At 33.8% G+C, this 24,911-nt stretch overlaps 1 protein-coding gene across 3 annotated transcripts in view; it reads left to right on the top strand.

The window, feature by feature from the left end:
• The window catches only part of PARP8 (poly (ADP-ribose) polymerase family, member 8), a 185,590-nt gene that overhangs the window by 86,959 nt on the left and 73,720 nt on the right, over window positions 1–24,911 (top strand). For 2 of the 3 annotated variants that reach the window (XM_011939338.1, XM_011939337.1), the window contains exons 4-8: window positions 3,125–3,162; window positions 10,590–10,679; window positions 11,234–11,304; window positions 12,773–12,850; window positions 14,089–14,183. In XM_011939338.1, the coding sequence (XP_011794728.1) occupies window positions 3,125–3,162; window positions 10,590–10,679; window positions 11,234–11,304; window positions 12,773–12,850; window positions 14,089–14,183 (372 nt within the window). The remainder of the gene's footprint in view (window positions 1–3,124; window positions 3,163–10,589; window positions 10,680–11,233; window positions 11,305–12,772; window positions 12,851–14,088; window positions 14,184–24,911) is intronic. The other variant, XM_011939339.1, reaches the window with a different exon arrangement.

A 24,911-nucleotide genomic window follows, 5' to 3' on the forward strand; every position in this document is an offset into this window, starting at 1 on the left:
CACTTGAGACCAGGTGTTTGAGACCAGCCTGGGCAATATAGCGAGACCCCTGTCTCTACCAAAAATAAAATAAATTAACTGGATGTGGTGGTGCAAATCTGTAGTCCAGTCTACCCAGGAGGCTTCAGGGGACAGTTGCTTGAGCCCAGGAGTTTGAGGTTACAGTGAGCTATGATCCAGCTTGGGCAACAGAGCAGGCTTCATCTCTAAAAAAATTTTTTAAAAAATTGAACAAATTTGCTTTATGAAAGAAAAATGTATCGAACTTGGTCTCATTACTAATCATACTTCTTTTCTACTCATCTACTTATTCAGGTTTTTTTTTTTTTTTTTTTTTTTCTTTAAGTTCTAGTTTTTTTTTTTTTTTTTTGTCTCTGCCTAATCTCTTTCCAAGGACTGAGCAGCATGCCAGGGATTTGATTGGTGGAATTGGGAACTCTATTCAAGGACTTAAGACTCAACTGTCATAAGGACAAGATGAGCCAGGGAACCCAGGGTATAAGCTGTGTTGACTCAACGTTCATCCATCCATTCAAATTTATTGAGATTTGTGTTATAGCTCAGTATATGGTCTATCTTGATATTCTGCAGTTATAGTGTTCTATGAAAATCAGTTTCACATATTCTGTGTCTTTAATTTTTTTTTCTTTTTGGTTTGGTTCTGTTAATTACTCAAATTATGATTGTTGAGTTGTTCATTTTTCCTGTATTTATGTCAGGTTTTGCCTCATATATTAATGAAGTTTTGTTATTAGGTACATACACATTTATGATTGGTATGCCTTCTTCCTAACAAACTGACGCTTTTATCATTATGAATGATCTCTTCATATCTTCAGTCCTCAATCTTCTGATGCTTATTGTTTCCGTGGAGTATCTTTTCCATTCTTTACTTTAAATCTGTATGTGTCTTTATATTTAATATGGATCTCTTAAAGATAGCATAGACCTTGCTTTTTTATCCATTCTGGTAATCTTTTCCTTTTATTCAGTGTGTCTTATTCCATTAACATTCAATGCAGTTATTGATATGATTAGATTCAGGCTGTATTTACTTTTTGTTTTCTATTTGTGCCTTCTGTATTTTGTTCCTCCTTTCCTGCTTTCTTTTGGATTAAATGCTCCAAAATGATTTTTAGAATTATTGTGTAATTTATCTATTAGCTTTTTAAGCAGTTTGTGTGTGTGTGTTCATGTGTACTTGCTATAGGGATATTTCCTTAACTTTTCTGATAGTTATTATTTAGGGGTAATATATCATTTTACATCGTATGTAAGGATTTTGCAACTTCATTTTACATAATATGCAAGGACCTTGCAACTGTTTAAGACCATCCTACCCATCCCTGTTACAATGCTATAATCATATGTATGTGAAGTGCTATAATTTTACTTTTTAACAGTCAAATATATTTTTAAAACATTAAAAAAATCGTGTTTTGTATTTACAGTTTTCGGTGCTTTTGATTCTTTTGACTTTCCGTCTGGTATTCATCCAGCAGAGCTTTGTTTAGGACTTCTTATACTGCAGGTCTGCTGGGGACCAATTTTCACAATTCTATTTTATCTGAAAGTTGCTTTATTTTGCCTTTGTTTTTGGTGCATACATATGTGTAATGTGTGGACTGAATGGAGAATTCTGGCTGGATAGTTGTCTCCTCCCCTCCCCGAAAGTCAACATTGGTTCTTATCACTGTTTCCTCCTGTGTAATGTGTCATTTTATTTTTCTCTGACTTCTTTCAGAATGTTTCCTTACATTTGGTTTTCAGCAGTTTGACTACTTGTACCTGGCTGTAATTTGCTTTGTGCTTTCCTATTTCAGAGTTTCTGAGCTTCTTTATTCAACACATCTTTGTCTTTCACTCAAATTGAAAAATTTTCAGCTCTTCTGGATATTTTCTGCATTATTCTTTCTTTCTTCAGCCTTCTAAAACTCTAATATACAAATGTTTGCTCTTTTGCTAGTGCTCCATAAGTCCCTGATACCTGTTTTTGTTTGTTTCTGTATTTTTCAGGTTGGTTTTTCCTTTACATCCTTAAATATACTTATGATAACTGTTTTAACGTTATGGTGGGCTAATCCCAACACTTGGACCTTCTTTTCTCTTGAAAATAGGTTACATTTTTCTGTTTGTACATATATTAAGTGATTTCTGATCATATTGGATTCACCCTGTGAATGATGCTTTGAGTAGATTCTGTCTTCTGTATGTTCGTTTAAAGATAATTAGTTTTTTGTTTTTTGGTTTTTTTTTTTTTTTGTCGTAACAGGCAGATAATTTGGCTGAACGCAAACTAAAATTTGACCTTTCTGTGGCAGGTGGCAGCTTCACTGATGCAGTCAGATAGCTAATGTTAAACATGTGCTGTGTGTCGTGCACCAAAATAAATGATGACACTACAAATATAAATAGACGTAGATCTTAACTGAATGGGGCTTGCTATCTAGTTGACAGAGATAGAAAATGAACAGGTAAATATATTCAATTTTCATGTCATATGAGATAAGGGCATAGAGGCAGCGGGGTTACTGAGAAGGGAGTTGTGCAATTGTTAAAATATAATTTAAAAATTGTTTTCAAACAACTCAATCCTTATGAAAACAGAATAAAGTTTATTTATATATATGTGCGTGTGCGTGCATGATGAAAGATTGATAATATTACTTATACTTCCATTATATTTTGTTAATTCTTTTAGAAAAAAACCAAGATTATCCAAAGTACTTCATATTTTGGGGAAACAATATTAAAAATGTTTAAATTCTCGGGTGCTATACTCAATAAGAGAAATACTTTTTTGGTAAGAAAAGATGATTTGATGAAATCTGAGCAAAGAAAATAAATGATCATATAATAGGAAAAATAGACCTTGCTGAAATAAAAGACCTATCTAAAGATAAAGCCTTGTAGGGAGAAAGATATTTCAAAACTGTTAGACTAAGATTCATTTAGACTAATGGAAAGCGTATTTAAAAAAACATGTAAGTTTCTTATGTCGGATGTAAAAGTGGTTTTATACTTGTGTCTGTATAACTGAATGGGTAATATCGGGTTGGTCTGTCTTTTATAAAAGCCTGTCTACCTTAGCAGTAACTTGAACCTGTTTTTCTTGTTTTAACAGTGTATCCTACGCAGTACATGTATCTGAAGATTACCCAGGTATGCTTTTCTCGTTTTATTACAGATATTCATATCAGGGTTCCTTTGAATATTTTTTTCTTCTGGATATGTAAAACACATATAAATATATCAAGGGGTGAAACATTGGTAGGGGAAGCCTTAAAGCTATAGAAGAATTCTGCCGACTGCCTGTGAAGTACATGTGTTACTCTGAGACACAGTGCAGAATCAAAATAATTTCCCAATGAAAAGTTCTTTAAAGATTCCTATGATGGTTCCAGCCTGTACATTTATGTCATTACAATTAAAATAAAGATTCTCTCAATGGTCTAATTGTTAGTTTCAAACATCATTTGGCCTTTCAGAATGTAAAAATAATAGGTAACACATATTTTTCAGTCAGTTGTCTAAGTGAGTGTGTGTGTGTGTGTATCTATTTTTTCTTTTTAGTATTAAAAAATAGTGATTAGTTCATAGTTCGGTATGGAGATAATGTAAAACTTACTTGTTTAGCATTTAAGTATTTTCTGCGGCAGTTTGCATTAAGCATTTAATCATTTTATAAGATTGTTACATTTGAAAATACTTTCTTAAATCACAAACTTCCTTGCAATTATTTTGATATGCTCTCCAAATGTTTTAAACATAGTATTCTATAAAACTGTTGTACAGTTATACAATGAGGTTATTCATTAAGGCTATGCCTATATTTAATGGTAATACAAAAAGTGTTCTAGAGAAATTTTACTGGAAGAACCAATACAAGAAGTATTTATAAGAAAAATGCTTTTTGTAGATGGTTAGGCAATCAGCCCTGTCTGATAGTATAGCATGTTTTTGATGCTATATTTGCCAAGTATGTTATGAAAATAGAGGCCCCACTATTTATTGTAAATATAAAAATTAATGTGCTTTTCATCTGAGGCAGATCATAGAGATGTCAGCCATGAGAGGTACAGGACTTTAAGTCAAAGTAATAGAAATAATAGTACAAATTAAAGCCCAAGTTGAAGACACTAAGTGAATTAATCTGTAGCACAGAATATGTATGGTAGAAGATGCCTTCAGTAAACCAAGTGGACCAAGTGTTTAGCTCCCTCTTGTGGTCAGGAAGTATTACTTGGGCTTTTTCTCACTTTAAGGGAGCCCCACCTGGAAATGCCAATATACAAACATTGAAATTCTAAAAAAAAGTATTGATTATCATTTGTGCTCTTTTTGCTGAATTGTCTAATTCGAGCAAGTTTGCAATGAATTTTCAATATAACTTCATTTCCAAAAGGAAGGAGTGTAAGTATATATATTTAATCTGTTCGGTGAAAGTAGGTTGTTATGCTACAATAAAATACAATTACAGAAGACGAAGATTAGTGCATTCTGGTTTAAATACTGGGGCAGAATTTTCAATTGGTTGACATAACTAGTATATCAAAATACACTGTCCAGTGGACAGTATTCCAAGTATTTGCACATACATAATTTCATTTGATTCTCAATGCCAGTCTGTATGAAAGGCAGAACAGGGCAGTTTATAATATAAATTCATACTTAGAGAAGTGTGCTGAGAGATAGTAAGTATTAAATAACATTTTCCCAAAACATGTAGTTTGGAGATAAAATCAAGTCTGTAATTCAGTTCTGATTCCCGTTGCCTCTGGGGAAGTAGTGTTAGTATTTTTATGGAGCTTTCTTCACAGTGAACATTAATATGATAATGTTTTCGCCATTATTAAATTTTAATCTACATTTATTTGTACTAAGAGTTGTTGGTTAATATGCTTGACTTTTTAGGTAGGCATCTTGTTTTATAACTTATATGTTTGTTCTTCCTTTCCAACATTTATACCTGTTCTTGTTGGCACTGGAATAATTTTTAATAATAGATATGAAAGTTGGCAGCTTTGTATCTTTTCTCAAAATTAGTGAGCATGCTTCCAGTTGTTTTCAGAAAGGAAATTACTCTTTTTCTCATTTACCAAGCTTTTTTTTTTTTAAATGAATATTAAATCTTTATCAAACTACTGTTTGGCATCTGTTGAGGTGTCATATCTACTTTTTCCTTTAAACAATAAAGGAACAAATTATATTAGCAAATAACTCAATGTTGATCTATGAGAATTATGTGTTTTGTCATGTACTTTAACATTAAAGACCTTAAGTTGCTGAAAGAATTAAATAATTCTTTGAGCATTTGCTAGAACTTGCAGACAAATCTGTCTGAGCTTTTTAGGGATGGTTCTGGGGCAGTTGTCTTATTTTTCTGCAGTGATTATTATCCCTTCTGTTTTCCTATTTCTTAGTCATTTTAAAATACGTCTTCTTCTTGAAAGTTTCTATATTGGTGAAATGTCCAAATTTTTTAGCAAAAGTATAGTATTTGGTCTGTAATTGTAAAAATCTTCCATGTCTCTGGTTATTTCTTCTGGCCCATTTTTATTGTTTAAATTTGTTCTTGTTCTTCCCTCCGTTGGTTTGTCTTCCAAATAGTTTGCCCATTTAAAAGAATATTTCAAACAAATAGCTCTTTTTAATGTTGCATCCAATTTCTAAATGCAGTAATCTTGATATAACATTTATTAATTCCTTCTAATAATATAGCTTAGGCCCCCCCCCCACCTTCTCCTGGATTATTTGGATCAGTAATTAACTAATCATCTAAGTCTGAACATAGGAAATTTTCTTTGCTCTATGAAAATGTATCAGTATTATCCTCCAAAGTCAAGATTACATCATTCTAGTTTATGTCCCTAGGAACAGATTTGTCCTTTTATAATTGTGATCTATTAATTAACTTGTGCCATCTATTGAAATTTATTCATAGTTTTAGTGAAATGAAAATTTAGAGGGCCTTTATTGAGTCAGCATACATAATAGCATGTATATAAGTGAAATACTAAATATGTTGACTGTTCACGATTAAGTGAAGAAATAGAGCAGCCTTCTGATTTACTTGTACTTCTTTGTGTATTTTATACTGAAGACAGTTTTTTTTTGTTAATGTAAGAGAATGGATTACACAATAGTTGTGTGTATTACAAGTCACAGGTTGGCTCTGCTATAATGGCAGAACTCTTTAATTTTCTCTTTCCACTTTTAATTAGGAAGGCTTACCTACTGTTGGGAGTGGACTCTCTTATCCCTAGTAGAGGAATGAAGGGGTACTTTCTGGATCCTCTACTACCTGTGAGTCCAAAGAGTCTTGACCTACATGATATACTTGAGCATTAGGTATAACTTGTGAATAAACCTCTTCAGTGAGAATTAGAATCCTATACAGTCTATATCAAATTACAGCCCTGAAAATATAATTGTTTTTATACCTAATAAGCATTTATATTTTATAAGATATTGCAACTTTTTAGTGACAATACTTTCCATATTTAGAAAAGCACATGGTATAGTGACAAAACATTGATTTTTGGATTTAGGCAGATTCAAGTTTTACCACTTGCTAGTGTATAGGTAATTAATAAGTAATTTGAGCAAAGTGTTTAATTTCTCTGAGCCTTAGTTTCCTAGTATTTAAAATAGGGAAAATAATTGACTGCGGTAAGGGATGAGGTGAAATTATATAGAAAATTCAGCAAAAATATTGAGAATGTAACATGAAATCAATATAATTATTTTTTAGAGTTATAATTATTTATCTTAAGTTGTATAGCAGTGAGGGATGGAATGACTTGACTTAAATGATGCAGTATTTGAAGCAGAATAATAGCAACAGTTTAAGAAATACTAAATACTATAAAACATACATGTTAAAAATCTAACTGTCCCCAGAGGTTTTCAGAAAACAAAAAGGGGGGAGCTTAGAAGTCAAGATGGAGAATTCCAGTGAAGGAATTTGAGTTTAAAAACATTCTTACTCTGTCACTTACTCATTCTATTACTTTAAGTCCTTTCTTTAACACTTTTTACACTCCACTTTCTCCTGTAAACAAATATGTTATTTTTACAAATGTCAAAATAATTTGAGGAAGATTTAGAAAGAATTAAGCAACAACAAAAAGCCAACAGAACGGATTCATACAGATGGGATGATCATCAAAGATCATGTGAAAACCTCTCATTTTATAGCTATAACTGTGGCTTAGGCTAAAGGAGATCAACAGCTAGTTGGCAGTAGTGTCTAGATTTTTCTAAATCTTAAAATATTTAATTGTCAAAGATTGAATATATTCAAGGTATGCAATATGGTGATTTGATGTATGTATACATATGTAGTGATTACCACAATCAAATTAATTAACATATCCATCACCACCCATGTTATACATTAGGTCCCAGAACTTGTTGATTTTATAGCTTTAACTGAAAGTTTGTACCCTTTAGCATCTCCCTGTGTCCCCCAACCCCTAGCCACCATTGTTCTTACTCTCTGCTTATACTAGTTCAACTTATTTAGATTCCACATAGAAGTGAAATCATGCAGTATTTATCTTTCTGTGTCTGGCTTATTTCACTTGGCTTATGTAACGTCCTCTGTGTTCATCCATGTTGTTGCAGATGGCAGGATTTCATTCTTTTTTAGTTGCTGAATGTAATATTCTGTTGTATATGTGTACCACAGTTTCTTTATGCAGCCATCCATTGATGAACACTTAAGTTGTTTCCACTTCTTAGCTATTGTGAATAATGCCACAGTGAACATGGTGGTGGAGATATCACTTCAAGATACTGATTCCATTTCCTCTGGATCTTAAAAGGATTGCTAAACTGGGTAAAGCAGAAGAAATAGATAAATTCCTAGAGACATGCAACCTATCAAGATTGAATCATAAAATAATAGCAGGCCAATAATCAGTAAAGTGATCAAATCAGTAATCAAAAATCTTCCAAAAAGGAAAAGCCCAGGACCAGAGTGCTTTGCATTCAGAGCAAAGTGAATTCTTTCAAATAATTGAACCAGCTTCTAGATCTGATGTGCTTTCTTTCTTGTCCTACGTTTCTGATCATAAATTGGGTCTATCTCTGTGATCTGATCTGGCCTATTATGTAATAATGGCAATTTAATAAATAATATCATGAAACCTGGAAACATTTTTATTTGGGGTAAATTAAGCCAAAATAAGAAATTACATGTCTTCTAATGCCTAAACACTAATCAAAATACAAACCATACAGAATCTCTTAGAAAATGATATGTTTGAAGGCATAATGCTGTCTAGCCTATGCAACATATAGTCACCAAATTATATTCTCTTGAATCAAATCTCACTGTCTTCCAGTGTTGACACTTTATGTAAAGCCATTTTGATAGAAAATCCTTTCTATTTAGTTATTCACTCCCCTGTTTTGTTAAACATAATGTCTTAATTAACTTGCCTCTTGGTGTTTTAGTAAAATCTTTGTCATTCCATGATACTGTGAAATTGCATGATGCTATCCACCTTATGGATTCTTCTGGATGTTCTAATTGGGGGCCAGCTTTTGTTTCTGTTGTTCTAATGCTCCCTTCTAATACTCTTTCTCTCCTAAATGTTAGCTCCAGGGAATCCATTGTGCACAGGGAAAACAGATAATTAGGTTTTATATTAAGTAGCAACCGACTTCAAATCAGTGAGACTCTGAGTGAGGGTTTAAGACATAATAAAAAAAAATTGACTCTAGGCTGGGCGCGGTGGCTCAAGCCTGTAATCCAAGCACTTTGGGAGTCCGAGACGGGCGGATCACGAGGTCAGGAGATCGAGACCATCCTGGCTAACACGGTGAAACCCCGTCCCTACTGAAAAATACAAAAAACAAAAAACTAGCCAGGCGAGGTGGCGGGTGCCTGTAGTCCCAGCTACTTGGGAGTCTGAGGCAGGAGAATGGCGTAAACCCGGGAGACAGAGCTTGCAGTGAGCTGAGATCCGGCCACTGCACTCCAGCCCGGGAGACAGAGCGAGACTCCGTCTCAAAAAAAAAAAAAAAAAAAAAAAATGACTCTAATAGGCGTTTTTGATACTGAAAGTATGAGGTTCCCGACAGAAGCGACTCTAGATAAGTGATCAAAGTCTCAACTAATGAGATAATTAAGTTTATATTAAACCTGTTTCTTAATCTGTGGTCCCACTCAATAAGCATGAAAACCTCGTATCCTCCGTGAAAATATTGGAAAACTAAATAAAGCAAAATTTGTGGTTGCACTAATCAAAATAATGAGGCAAACGTCTTTTGTCTCAAATCTAATTCATATCCACTCCTGCTTAGCTCCCTGACTGTTAAAGCCTTAGGTCTGTTGGCAGTCTTTTGCAGCTAATCTGTACATACAGATCACTATCATTCACTCATTACTTGGGGTCTAAGAATGCTACAGATGTTTCTTTGGAAATAATGGCTTAGAGATGTATTAATTAAAAATTGTGTTCTCACTGTACTGACACAATATTATGAAAACTGGGCTCAAAAATATCTTTTAATGTGCATTCACTGTGTCATAAGAACAACTAATTTTTCCTAGCAGAAATTGATCCATGCTTCTATTATGTGTTCGTGCTATTTTATACTATTTAGTAGGTCATTGATGGGTGCATTAATTATTAATGAATTGATGAAGTGTGTGTTGAAAAGCTCTTCTGAGAGATGCCTTGCAATCATCAATGAGCAAAGAAAAATAAATACCTAGGAGTTGTATTACCATACACTTGGAGACCTGTATTCATCAGAGAAAGAGTGCTAAACTCATAAAAATGTTATTTTTTTAAGAGGAAACAAATAGTGAATAATAAATTTAAGGACTCTATGGACTGATTTAGTGTTCTGTGCACTCGTATAATGCATGTAGATAATTTAATTCACGGAAGAATGATAATTGTGAGACTTTATCAATTTTAAAATATGTATTAGAGCAATATGAAAGGTATGATTTACAACAAAGTCCAGCTCAGATATTTGAATGGTTTGATAATGAATCTTTCTTTATTTTTATTTTTTATTTTAGAGATGGGGAGTTTCACCATGTTGGCCAGGCTGGTCTCAAACTCCTGACCTCGAGTGTCCCTCCCACCTAGGCCTCCCAAAGAGCTGGAACTACAGGCCTGAGCCACCGCGTCCAGCCCACTAATGATTTTTTTTTTTTTAAATTGCAGCAAGTGCTTTTCTTTAGTTTTCTCTCTCTACTCACTAACCCTGCTCCCTATAGTAGACGCTAATATTGGGAAGGACCCTGTCCAGAGAGTTAAGGTACCGAGTTGCATCCAAATGATTCATTTCCATAAGGGATATTAGAGATGTACCTGGATAGTCTCTATTCAAAATCTGTATTTCACCAGGAGATACAAATGTCTTTAAAGAGACTATTTACAATTACTTCACACATAAATCTGCAATTTACTTTATCATATTTTTTGAGTTTAATCAGAACAGTAGTGTGTGCTTTATGAGAGTTGGAACTAAAGTGATGTGCATATAAATTAGCTATGATTTTTATAAAGGATGTATTTTTTAAACTTATACCTTTAATTATCCTTTTTTTTTTTTTGCAGATAATACATATGTGTCAAGTTCAGAGAATGATGAAGATGTGCTAGTTACTACAGAGCCAATACCAGTAATTTTTCATAGAATAGCAACAGGTAATAGTAATATTATTTTTTATTCTAGGTTAATTTTTTAAATTGCATTATCCTTTTTGTTTGTTTGTTTCATTTAGCCAGTAACAGATATTTGTCTTCCATATCTATAAATCCAGTCTCCATGAAAATTTTCTATCTAAAGTATATTTTTTAACAATTTTGTAAACGCATAAATTTAAAGTAGTTTTAAAAAGTTCTGTTTAAACGTATTATGCTGACATTGCTGTTGTAAAAATATTTTCTTACATAGTGACAGACTAAATATTTTAAAAGCACACTTACAGCAATGAAGATACCATGAAATATAGAGTGAGAGCTGAAGGAATTTGTAAAGCGGTTGTTTAGTTTAATCACATCTTTCTGCACAGTGAAAAATCAGAATAGCTTGCATATTGTGTAACTCCTCAACATGACATGATTTCAAAATATCTCTTAATTCATTTTCGAAGGAGATGGAATCACCTAAAGGGTGGTTTTATACCAAAACTCATGAATGCTTGGTGAATAGCATACTAAATACCATGATATATTTTTTAATTATAACTTTCTTTCAGAATTAAGAAAAACAAATGACATTAACTGTTGCTTATCCATAAAATCCAAATTACAAAAGGAAAATGGGGAGGTATGTAAATTATATTTTTTATTTTCTAGAAACAATATAGGTACATTTAAAATTTACTGGGTATGTGTAGTTAATAGCATCATTAGTGAGACTAAAATGGTATATGGTGAATGAAACTCAAACTAATGGTTCAGGGGTGTTTGTTATGGTAGGAAGTGGCCTAAAATTAACTTTGAGAAGAAAGTTCCCTTTAAAATCATAGAAAGAAATGTCTGGTTTAACTCTAAATAAAATGTATATAAAGCTTAATTTATTCTGTATTCTTTCATCAAACAATGTAATTAACTGAGGAACACTTATGTAACTGATTTATAGGTACACATGGCTATACATGATTTTGATGGGATCCTTAAAATTTTAAAAGATGATTTCTTTAGCCAAAGTGACACTGAGGGTGTACATAGTCTTATTTTCTGTCAGTATTTAAAAACACAAGCTCGTCTTTTCTTTCTGTTTCCAAATACTTTATTTGAATCTATAAATAAATATCAGGATATTAAACAAACAAAATGAGTGCAATGGGACCAGTAATTCTTTGCTTTCAAAATTATGCATTTGATCCAACCCTCCTCTTCCTGTTAGTGTTGCACCATTCATTGTTCCCTTCTTTATCCACATTGAGAATTATTGGTTGAACAAAAGGCTTGCTGAAACCAAAAATGGTTAGAATTTTATAAAACCCAAATTTCCTTTTGCACATTTTTTTGTTTGTTTGTTTTCCTTAAGAACTTGAAATTAAGTCTAGAAGTTTAGGGATGGTTACAAAGCACTGGATGAATGGATTCCTGTGTCCAAATACCTACATTTCTCCTGTGTTAATAGGGCCAGTGATAGGAATACCCCCATGAATTTTCATTGTTTGTACTTCAGACACATGGCAGATGTGGTTCAGTTAATTAGAAATTCAAACTTCAAGTTGAAGTATATTAAATTAAATACCCTGTTGAAATCTGAATTCTGAAACAAATAGTTTCTGTATACCAAAAGTTCTCATAATATGTTTCATATTTATTTTCATAATTTGATTTTATATTATTGCATTTAAAGTTTCTTTTTTTTTCATACCATTGTTTAGAGTTGGCAGAGGAAGTGAGAACAGCCTGGGACAAATAATGCTGAGGAGCTTTTTAATAAAATTGAATTAGTATAAGCTTGCCAAATGTTTTATCAGAGCAAAACTGAAGGTATAATTGATTATACATAAGTTTTTAATATACATCAAATATTGAATTGTGCATTTCCTATAAAATCAGTGAAAGAGAACTTTCAAAACAGATGTGCTGCTGAGTACACTCACAAAGCCATTTGTCTCCCACTACCTTTTGTTTTGGGGTTATATTGCATCAAGAATGTTTTATATATAAAATCCATAATATATGCTCAAGACCTGCCTATTATAGCCGCTTGCTATTTTAGAAAGATAAAATAATTTGACCATTAAATTGTTTTCTTACTTTATTATTTTAAGGAATCAAGACAGAATAGTACAGTGGAGGAAGATTCTGAAGGTGACAATGATTCCGAAGAATTTTATTACGGAGGGCAGGTAAGGAAACCTGGTCTTACAAATACCTAATCTTAGAATTCTAAGAGCCATGTTGTCCTAGTGGTAATCTGTGCCTGAGAATTAAGGTACCTGTGTGTTATTCAGGGTTCTGTAACTAACTAGAAAATCTATATAATTTATCTTTGCACATTTTCTACCTATTTTTAGAAATTAAGTTTCCCTTGCAGTCCTTTTAATTGTAATCATTTATTTACATTGAAGTCCATCTTAATTCATTACAGAGATTTTGCAGATAGCATTTTATTATGCTTTTGACTTGAATTTCTTAAGCATGTTGTGTTCAGTCACTATTTTGAGATAATGACACTTGTAATAAAAGTATATATTGTTAGTTTTAAATAGAAGCTGGTTAACCTTTATTAAATTTGATGGGCCGAAATTACTGAGCATCTTCATCGTTTGTTTTTTGTATTCATTGCCATTGAATTCTTGGTGTTGAAAAATTGTTATGAAGAATCATCATAATTTAAATATATGAGAATAGCCTAGCCACATATATAGAAGAACTCATCAGAAGTTTACAGGATAATGCTAAAATTTAAAACTGAGCAATTGATTTTAGGGTGTGGCTATATAATATGTGGTTCTATTTCTATAAACTCCTTGAGCAAATGTGCTTTATAAGTTGGATAGTATAATAGGAGGGTAATATGTTAAAGAAGGACATTAAAGCCAAAATTATGTAAAAGAATGCAAGTAAATTTATTTATTCAGAATGAAAAATTAGTAATTTGTCAATCAAGCATGTGCAAGGCTACAGAGAGATGATATGATAAAACGGGCTTTCTTTCTCCAGGAATGTCTTTCTAGCAATGAGATAGTTTTCCCAACAAAATGATTCATTTACCAATATAACATTTTAACATTATGCAAAATCACTCCTGTTTGATTTTTGTTTACTAATTCTTACAGAGGGGAAGTAAATGATTTTCTTTAGTCTTGATCTTCATTCTAGAAGTTTTTTAGATTATCTGCCAGACACTTCACTAGTTTTTTACATTTGCTTTTTCTTTGTATTAATATAAACTAACTTTAAGTTCCAACCATAATCAATTATTCTAGTCATATGTGAACTTAAGGATATTAGTGAATATATTACTTTAATGAAGCTAAAAATGCCCATGGCAAAACACACAGGGAGACCTATCTCAAAAGGTTGCTTAAGTTTTTGATTCCCTTCACCTCTGAGACACTTTTAAATTATCCCTTTTCATCAGGTGAACTATGATGGGGAACTGCACAAGCACCCACAACTAGAATCTGATTTGTCAGCAGTGAGAGAGATATATGGGCCACATGCAGTTTCTCTCAGGTAAATACATATCACTGGTGAATAAAATTAAAATTTTATGGTGAGTCATTGAAATTTGCTTTTGGAGTAATTTAAATTAAAGGACAAATTTGGGGTTTTAATTATACTTTAAAGTGTTTTAGAGAGAGTCTACTGTTTCTCCTTATGCAAAATGACATATTTATGGCTATTTTTTGATACATGTTGTTTAAAAGTACATCAATTGCATTAAAAATTATTTTGAAGAGTTAGTTTGAAGACGTGTCAATCTTAAGTAGAGTCATAATTAATTCCTAGAATAGATTTGGCCCACTGGGCCCATGCTGTTATCGTAAATCATGGCCACATGCTTGTGAAGGATAAAAATAAATGATGCCTACCTACTGGTATCCAAATTACATTGTTATCTGGTCCCTCAAAAAAAAAGTGTAACTTTGCACAGTACTTGTTTGAATGATAATGTATTTTATTCTGTAGTTACCTATTATTTGGTGATAAATTTACACATTATTTTTATTGCTTTTAATCATTCAGAAGACCCCACCATCCTTACTTTTCTTTTTTCTCTTTAATGTAAGAAAAAACCTTTTCTGCCACCATAATAGTTTCCAGGAATCAGCTCTGGTTATTTCAGATTTCCATTCTTTGCTTACAGTGTAGTCTCGAAGTCTCCATGGAATTCCAGACCCCTTTTGTAGCCTGAACTCAGACTGGCCCCTTTATGCACCCAGACTACTCAAATATGCCATATTTCCTCTTCACTTTGGGCATTTGCATAAGCAATTCTTTGATCAGGGAACGTGTCTCTTCAAATCCCACTGCTGTCTCCTATTTAAGCCCCAGTCCATGGGTCAGCTTCTCTGTGAGCCTTCTTGGAATCTCCAATGCAGATAAGTTACTCTGTTCTCTGGACTCCCATCACATTTGGCTCTTACCTTGTTTATTATTCATCTCATGTCTTTTAATTATTTGACTTACGTCTCCCTATCTAGACTGAATTCTGTGAATGGTTGGGCAGTGCTTTTTCTTGTTCGTTTTGTTTTGGTTTGGATTTTAATTCTTCATGTATTGTGGTACCTAGCATAACATAGGACATGCATGAAATATAGGCTGCTGGCATCCTGATTGTTTTCAGTGGCAACATCTGAAAAAAGACATTCACATTATCTGGTTGTAACTTCTTCAATGGACATATACATATTTTGAGAGGGAAAACAAATAATTTTAATTGGAAAGTACAGCACAGCTGTAATTTATAATTGCCAAACATTTTATTTTAACTGCAGAAACAGAAACTCCCTACCATCTGCAGTCTAAGATAAACTGGGATTGTGTACCCAGACCATCTCTGTTCTACTCATGAAGGTATATTAGGCTACAATTGAGTGAAAGTGTTGGGATTATATTTGGAAAAGCGAGTCTTTGCAAACTTCAAAGTTTTAGCAAATTAGCTTCAATAATTTCACACTGATCTCTGTTATGGCTCCAGATTAGGTAATGTGCATATTTGTAAGTGTTATAAAATGAATATATGAAGAAGGCAATTGGGACTATCAATACATAGTCCAGAACAATGGCTGTTTGTTGTTTTGTTTTGTTTTTTAACAGTAATTGAACTTTGCTTGAAAGCTTACAACTTTATTTTAAGCACAATAATCTCCGTCTCTATATACACCAAAGTATGTCTATGGGATATAACTAACAATCATAATACAACATAGACTTCAACTTCCTTTTATTTGAAATATATAATTTGGTTGCTGGACGCGGTGGCTCACGCCTGTAATCCTAGCACTTTGGGAGGCCGAGGCAGGCAGACCCCCTGAGGTCAGGAGTTCGAGACCAGGCTGACCAACATGGAGAAACCCCATCTCTACTAACAATACAAAATTAGCCGGGCATGGTGGCAGGTTCCTGTAATCCCAGCTGCTCGGGAAGGCTGAGGCAGAAGAATCACTTGAACTCAGAAGGCGGAGGTTGCAGTGAGCCAAGATCGCGCCATTTCACTCCAGCCTGGGCAACAAGAGCGAAACTCCGTCTCAAAAAAAAAAGAAATATGTATTTTTGTTTAGTGGACAACTTTAGCACATGTTGATTTCTTTTATAGTTTAATATTTTTCTAAAACATATTTCCATGCTGTCTAGGCCCCAGTCATATTGCCATGTATAGATGAAGGTCTTTTTTTATTTCTTCGCCAAGCATTTGTTAAGTACCTGTGATGATCTGCATTAGTATTTTCTATTATTAAAGTTAGTGATAATTGTTCACTGCTGAAGTTAGATTAAAAAATGTTTGGAAATTCAGTCAAATGAAGTATCTAAAGTCATATCAGTGTTTTGAATTTTTTCCGCTTACCCTTTTCACTTGTAATAGTTTTGGTCCAGTTTAAATCTTAATGAATGTAAGCCGTGTTCCTGCCTGCTCTAGATTTTCTCTAGCTGTAGAGGATATTTCCAAAATAAATAACTTCCTAGAGGCTTCATGGAATAAAGGTGAATCACAGCAGGACTAGTTTGATTTACTTAAATGAGAATGAATTTACTGTCTAGTCTCAAATACTTAGGCTTGGATTCAAGGGAAAAGAGGTGGGTAGTTAGGCAGAAGGTCTTGAAATCATCTTCCTTGCCAAGTTCTAAGTCTGTTTAAAACAGACTGTTCTAATTAGCTGTTCTTTTACCTAATTGGGGCTTACAAGAACTTAATGAAGTTTGAAGAGCAAAAGTACCTCAATATGCACAACAGGCTATTAGGAGTAATTTTTTTTTTTTTTTTTTAAGCAACGTCTAATGAGAAAGACAGCTAACCACATCTAAGTTCTATGTAAGAGATGGAAGTAACCGAGATTGCCTAGGCAAAATCCTGAGGTTGTTGAGGCAAAATCCTCTTAAAGAAGGCTGAAAGACGGTGTAGAAAAAATGAGTGATGATATATATCTTACTTAAGTAGGTAATGACAATTCTACCTCGCCATACCATCCAAAAGCCTACTACTGGCTGTTGAATCATACATGTAAACACTGACGATAATTCTGATTTATAGTCTCTTGTATAGGAAGTGAGTTAGGTCTTGGGGCAACATGAACTTTTGTGATCAGTCTGAATAAGTGTCATCTTGAATCATTCAACAAAATGCATTTTGTGTTTTTCATAAAATGTGTCTCTCTATATATTTATGAAAATAAAATTGGTCAGTGTCATTGGAAAATAAATTAAAATTAGTCTTTTTAGAAAGGGAATTACAGATCAGAAAATTCATATTTGTTTAGGAAAGAAATGATCCTGATCGTTTCTTTGTGAGATTTAAAACTTCCATTTAATATAAAATATGCTTTGCCTTATGATCATGCCATCTTTCATTTAGAAGATTTAAGTCATATGAGTAATAGTCTAACCTTTTTATTGTGACTAATGCTTAGTGTAGGCTGGAAGCTTCTAAAATTGTGACTGTTCTATTGTGATTGTTCTATTGTGAACAGTCAACTGTTGTGACTATTTCGATCACTTTTTGTGCACAGACAATTGTAATCAGGCCTTTTGAGGGTAATGTTTGGGAAACGAGCATTCTGAGGATTTGGGGTGGCTTGAGGAACCTATATCATGTTACTCATGCCCACCAAACATATATCTCCTTTAAAAAACAAAAACAGTAAATGAAAGGAAAGAAAAAAGTGCATACCTCAGAATGCACTGCTTTAAATTCTCTAAATTTCTGAATTCTCATTTGTAGTGGCCAGTAGGACTGCTTACATTTCTTCTGGTTCTCCTTTTCTGGTCTTATGGTAGGATTGTATTTCCTTGTACTCTTTAATGTTAGGCATGGACATATCACTAATTTTGGCCAGTCATATGTGAGCCAAGTGCTAGTGTGTTGGTTCCCATGTCCCCTCAGCTCTGCTTCCTTGAGCCCCTTCATGACAACAGTGAGCTGCCCCACCCTAACCCCTAATTCTATATTAACCATAAGGTAGGAGTGAGATACAAATCTTTTTTCATGTTGAGCCACTGAGATTTTGAAAATGCTTATTACCACAACGTACCTTAGCCTACATAGATGTATATCATTCATCAAAAAAGATCTTGGATTGAATGTTTTGTAATCTCCTTTCTAGCATATTGAGTCTTCACCCTCTGCCTCCAAGCTAAAGAATAAAAAACAGTCTGACTCTGAAAATCAGGGATGTGATGACAGGAGGCACAGAGGGGAAAGAAAGAAGAGAGCATTTTCCCAAAACATGGGGACATAATCTAGATGTAGCTTTAGGTGCTCAGCTCCTAAACACTAACCACTACTCCCAACGCAAGGACTTTCTCCTAGCAAAACTGAGGATTGTTAAGCTGACTGCAGAGTTCTAGCAGTTGTTTATACTGTACCTCTTATGCACAATTTTACATGAGCTTCTTTTCTTATCTGGATCTAATTTTAAAATTTTTCTCAGCCCTGTTGTTCTTTGGAGAAATGTATAGCTACCTTGGATACAGTCTTGCAAATGCTTTAATCTGCCAAAATTTCTTCCTGACTACTGAGTTTGCATATTTCTTGGCCCATTCACAAACATGTCTCCCACGCTGGGCAAAAACCACACACTGAGTAGGCATGCAGAGATAGACATGCAAGCTGTTGAGTTTCAGATGACACGGGAAGGTGTATATATCTTCACAAAATGTCTGTCTTCTCAAAATATAACCATCCAGTTTTTGAAAGAAGAAATAACCAAGTAGTAATAGAGGCTTACTTCCTAGGAACATGTGGTAGAGTTTCATGCATGCACGTGTGTGTGTGTGTGTGTGTGTGTGTGTGTGTGTGTTTCCATACAGGAAGGCTAGATATCTGAAACATATTTTCATAAACAACACAATGACTGCTGATTTTGATCAGGCTGCATTATAACACATCATAACAGTGTAATGAATAAGCTGAAGCTTTATAGATAAAGGAGGACCAATATATTAAATGTTAATATATTGTAAGTGTGTATGTGAATGTCTCATGTGTAAGGATATTGTCTTGAGTAGTTCCATTAAAAATAGGAGAACAAATTGCTAAGAATTCTAACACAGTGGCTCAAAAGTCCACATTCATTAAAAAAAAAACTTTATACATATATGCTTAAATGAGCTAAGTCACATTTAAATATCCAAAATCAAATTACCAGATTTCAAGAAATGTAGATTAAAAGAGTAGCTCACCCCAAATTTAATGTGTCACTACATGTCGGGAAAGAACATTTGTGGAGGCATTCTTTTCAGACCAGAATGAAACAATTTCATTAGATCATTTCTGTATTGTTTCCCTCATGTTAAAAAAATTCGAATTCATCAATTTGATGTGATCTGTTCACAGTGAAGAAATATAGGCAGCACATGAAATTATTTTGAGTTATTATATATCGAATAGTACATTCAGGACACAATCAGGTATCTAGCTTCACAATTCAAGTTGTAGTCATATTTCAAGCATTCAACTTGATTCTGCATTTGCTATTCATGAGATCCTGGGCTGCTGAAAGTTACTCAGATGTAGAAGCAATCCTGATGACTGGGTCGCTGCATCTGGACAAACTGTAATCACACTTTGTAATCTCTCAGTGGGAAATATGAAATTATTGGCATTATATAAAAAGGGCATCACAACGGAAATGGGTTTGCATATACATAGAGTCATTTGTAAATTCTTTGAAATCTGGCATACAAACAAAAAAGTATAACTATTTATAGATCTACACCTACAGAATCCAGTTAATTGCAAACCTTTAGGGCCTCTGCCTCCTTAAAATTCTTTATTCATGCTCTGCTGTGGTGAAGAAGAGGAACACTTGCAACCCTTCATTTTCCTTTTTTGGAGCGTTAGAAATTGGGAAGATACTTTTAACCAAAACGTCATTTAAGAAATCATATACAAAATACTTAGAAATTCACATGTAAGTGGTTTTAAAAGCATGTATGCACATTCTGATTATTCTTTTATGGTAAATTCTGTTGAAGTAATCTGAAAAACTATTTATGGAGAAAACAGTTGTGGATAAGGGTCATACTGATATATTTTTTTAAATCTTCCTGCCTGTAAGCATACCAGCGTTTTGCCAGTGTAAATAAGTTCAAAAAAATGTTTTATGTTTTCCTCCCATAAAATTGGCAAAGACGGGAGAAAAAAATGTCTGATGACGATGAGAATGTAGGAAAAGGTCATTGTGATAAACTGGCTGGTGTAATTATAAGTTGTTATAGCCATTTAAAACAGTAATTAAACAATATACATCAAGAATCCCAAATATGGTTATAATGTTTATTTAAGCCAGTGATTCAAGAAGTGATTCTATGAGAAGACTGATGCACATAGATTTTTTTTATCCAGTTGCTGTTTACCAATATTTATAGTGTAAAAAAAAAGGAACCAAATATTTTATTATACAATTATGTATAAAATTGTAAAATTTTACATTATAAAATTTTATATAAAATTGTATTTTGTAAAATACAAAATTGTATTGTATTATGTAAAATATAATGCAATATGGGAAAAACAGCTGATCATAGAAGAAGTGAAAGAACAGAATCGAAATCTTTATATATTACACTGTATAATTCTTGTATACATGGAAGAGACTGGAATGAGATATAAGCAAAAAGAATTATGTCCATATGGTGATAAGACAGATTATTTTGTACATTTAAAAATTTCTCACATTTTATATAATGAGCCTGCATTACCTTTTTAACCAGAAAAAATAGGCATATGTTTTTAGAAAATCATAACATTTTTCATAAAGTAAGTTTCACACACAATTTAGAGTTGATATATAAGTACTGTTTTTACTCTTGATTTTCCTATTTCTATTTTCTTAAAAATATCATTTTAGCTTCCATGCTTTTTTGGTAATCTGCTTGTCAGTATATTTGCAACATTTCCCCCAGGATATGAATATTTTTGTATTGACTCCTTCACTAATGGGTATTTTTTTCTCCTAACAACATGCTATAGTTTACTTAACTGTTTCCTTATTATTCTATATTTATTTTCTCAATTTCTGCTCTTACACACATGGCTGTAGGTAAGACTTTGAATATATTTGTTACTATTTTCTTAGGATTAACTTATGTATGTGAAGTGTGGTTGTAGACAGGACCTCTTCACACACCGAAACTTTTCTTAAACATCATTTGTCATCCTTCGTCATTGTTCAGTTTAGTGGCTCTTTCTTTTTACATGCCTCATGATTGATATCAGAACTATTTTATTTATTAAATATTTGCCAGTGTTCAGGGTCATTCGAATTACAACAGTTGGGCTGTGAGGTTTGTTTTGAACAGTCCTGTCAACTATAAATGGTTTTACTTTTTAAAAGGGTTGGAGAAAGAAAGAAAGAATGAAAAAGAAAGAGAGAGGAAGGAAAGAAGGAAGGAAGGAAGGAGGGAGGGAGGAAGAGAGAGGAAAGAAAGGAAGGAAGGAAGGAAAAAAGGGAGGGAAGGAAGGAAAGAAGGAGGGAGGGAGGAAGAGAGGAAAGAAAGAAAAGAAAGAAAGGAAGGAAGGAAAGAGGGAGGAAGAGAGAGGAAGGAAAGAAAAAGAAAGAAATAGAGAGGAAGGAAGGAAGGAGGGAGGGAGGGAAAGGAAGGAAGGAAGGAAGAAGGAAGGAAGAAAGAAAGAGATAAAGCGAAAGGAAAGAAGGAAGGAAAAGAGAGAAAGAAAGAAAGGAAGGAAAGAGAGAAAGTGAAAGAAAGAAAGAAAAGAAAGAAAGAAGAAAGAAAGAAAGAAAGAAGAAAGAAAGAAAGACAAGAAAGATGAATGCAACAGAGACTGTATGTGGCCTGAAAATCCTAAAATATTTATTGTCTTCATCTTCACAGAAAATGTTTGTTGTACCCTGAACTAAAGGCAGAGATGAAAATGTTCATTTGCTTGGCTCTTATTCTTGTCGTACTTTCTGTATACTTTCATATCGAAATTTGCACATAATCTTATCCTTTAAGATTAATGTTTATCATGTAGTACAGACATTATTGATACTTTGCCGGTTTTTAAAAATTAATTCCTATGCAAATATTTATTTATTTATTTATGTAACCTATAAAAATATTACCATGAATAAAAAGTGCAATTTCCTTAAAAATGGAAATGTTCCCTCTCTCTCTCTCTATGTGTGTGTATATATATATATATATATATATACACACACACACACATATATAGATATATATTCATTTATTTAGTTTTTGAGACGGAGTTTTGCTCTTGTTGCCCAGGCTGGAGTGCAATGGCACGATCTCGGCTCACTGCAACCTTCACCTCCTGGGTTCAAGCAATTCTCCTTCTTCAGCCTCCCAAGTAGCTGGGACTACAGGCATTTGCCACCACACCCAGCTAATTTTGTATTTTTAGTGGAGATGGGGTTTCACCATGTTGGTCAGGCTGGTCTCAACTTCCTGACCTCAAGTGATCCACCCACCTCAGCCTCCCAAAGTGCTGGGATTACAGGCATGAGCCACTGCGCCCGACCAGTGTTGTAATATATTTTTAAGGAGAGGAAAAAGAAAGCACACAGACTACCTTATATTTGGATATGCTGACATTATTTTGATCATAGATATCAAAAAGCAAACAAATCTCCCACATTCCCTTTCTCATTAAATTACATAAAACCATTTAATCACTACAAATTTCTTCTCTGAACCCTATAAAAGGGATTATATTTTATTACTTGAATAGTTGATAGAAATTTTTATTTAGTGCATCTGGCACTATGCTTTACACAATTTTTAAAATTTTATTTTTAATTGACACACAATAATTGTGCAGATCTGTGGTTTACAGTTTGATGTTTCAGTACATTATGTAATGGTTAAATGATGGTGTTAGCATATCCATCACCACAAACACTGATCTTTTTTTGTGGTGAGAACATCAAGAATCCTTTATTCTGATTAATTTGAAATATATATTATACTAGTGTTTACCATAGTCACTCTACTGTGCTATAACTTACTTCTCCTATTGAGCTGTGATATTGTACTCGTTGACCAATTTCTCCTCTTCATCATCCCTTTATGCTTCCCGACCTCTGGTAGTCTACTCTGTACTACGAGATCAGCTTTTCTTAGATTCTGCAAATGCCTTGGATCATGCAGTGTTTGTCTTTCTTTTCCTGGCTTACTTTACTTAACACAGTGTCCCCCAAGTTCATCCATGTTGCTGCAAATGACAGGATTTCCTTCATGTTTATGGCTGAGCAGTATTTTATTGTGTGTGTGTACCACATTTCATTATCCATTCATCTAATAATGGACACTTAGGTTAATTCTGCATCTTGGCTGTTGTGAATAGTGCTGCAGTATATATGGGGGCACAGATGCCTCTTGGACAGACTGATTTCATTTCCTTTGGTTAATTGCCCAATAGTGGAACTGCTGGGTCACGTGGTGGTTCTATTTTTAATGTTTTGAGGAACCTTCATACTGTTTTCCATAATGGCTATACCAATTTACATTTCCACCAGCAATGCAAAAGGATTCTCTTTTCTCCACATCCACATCAGCATTTGTTATATGTTTTATCTTTTTGCTAACAGCCATTCTAATTGGAGCAAAGTGATATCTCACTGTGATTTTGATTTGCATTGCTCTGATGATCAGTGATGTTGCACATTTTTTCATGTACCTGTTGGCCATTTGTATGTCTTTTGAGAAATGCGCATTCAGGTCTTTTGCCTTTTATTTTTATTTTTGAGACAGAGTCTCACTGTGTCACCCAGGCTGGAGTGCAGTAGTGCGATCTTGGCTCACTGCAACCTCTGCCTACTGGGTTCAAGCGATTCTCATGCCTCAGTCTCCTGAGTAGCTGGGACTACAGGTGTGTGCCACCACACCTGGCTAATTTTTTTGAATTTTTATTAGAGATGGGGTTTCGCCATGTTGGCTGGGCTGGTCTCGAACTCCTGACCTCAGTAGACCTGCCCGGCCTGGCCTCCCAAAATGCTGGGATTAGAGGCATGAGCCACCACACCTGGCCTTTTGACCCTTTTAAAATCAGATCATTAGTTTGTTTGTCTTTGTTCTTGAACTGTTTGAGTTTCTTATATGTTATTGATATAAACCCCTCATGAGATGCATAGCTTGCACATATATTTTCACCCATTCTCTAGGTTGTCTCTTCACTGTGTTGTTTCCTTTTTAGTTTGATGTAATCCCATTGGTCCATTTTTGCTTCTGTTATTAGTGCTTTTGAATTCTTATTCAAGAAATCCATGGCCAGACAAATGCCATGAAGCATTTTCCCTATGTTTTCTTCCAGTAATTTTATATTTTTGGGTCTTACATTTAAATCTTTAATCCACTTTAAGTTGATTTTTGTATATGAAGATAGGGGTCTAGTTTCATTTTTTTGCTTGTGCATGGACAGTTTTCCCAGCACCATTTATTGAAGAGACTGCCCTTTCTTCAAGGTGTATTCTTGGAGCCTTTGTTGAAAATTAGTTGTTTTTAAGTGTATGGATGTATTTCTGTGTTCTCTATTCTGTTTCATTGGTCTACATGTCTATTTTTACACTGGTCCCATGCTGTTTTGGTTACTATAGCTTTGTAAGGTATTGTGATGTCTCCAGCTTTGTTCTTTTTGCTCAGTGCCTTGGCTATTTGGGGTCTTTTGTGCTTTCATGTGAATTTTAGGATTTTTTTTTTTTTTTTTTCCTGTAAAGGATGTCATTGATATTTTGACAGGGATTGCATTGAATCTGTAGGTTGCTTTGGCTAGAGTATGGA

The sequence above is a fragment of the Colobus angolensis genome, unplaced genomic scaffold, assembly GCF_000951035.1.
Source record: "Colobus angolensis palliatus isolate OR3802 unplaced genomic scaffold, Cang.pa_1.0 Scaffold180, whole genome shotgun sequence".
NCBI lineage: Eukaryota > Metazoa > Chordata > Mammalia > Primates > Cercopithecidae > Colobus > Colobus angolensis.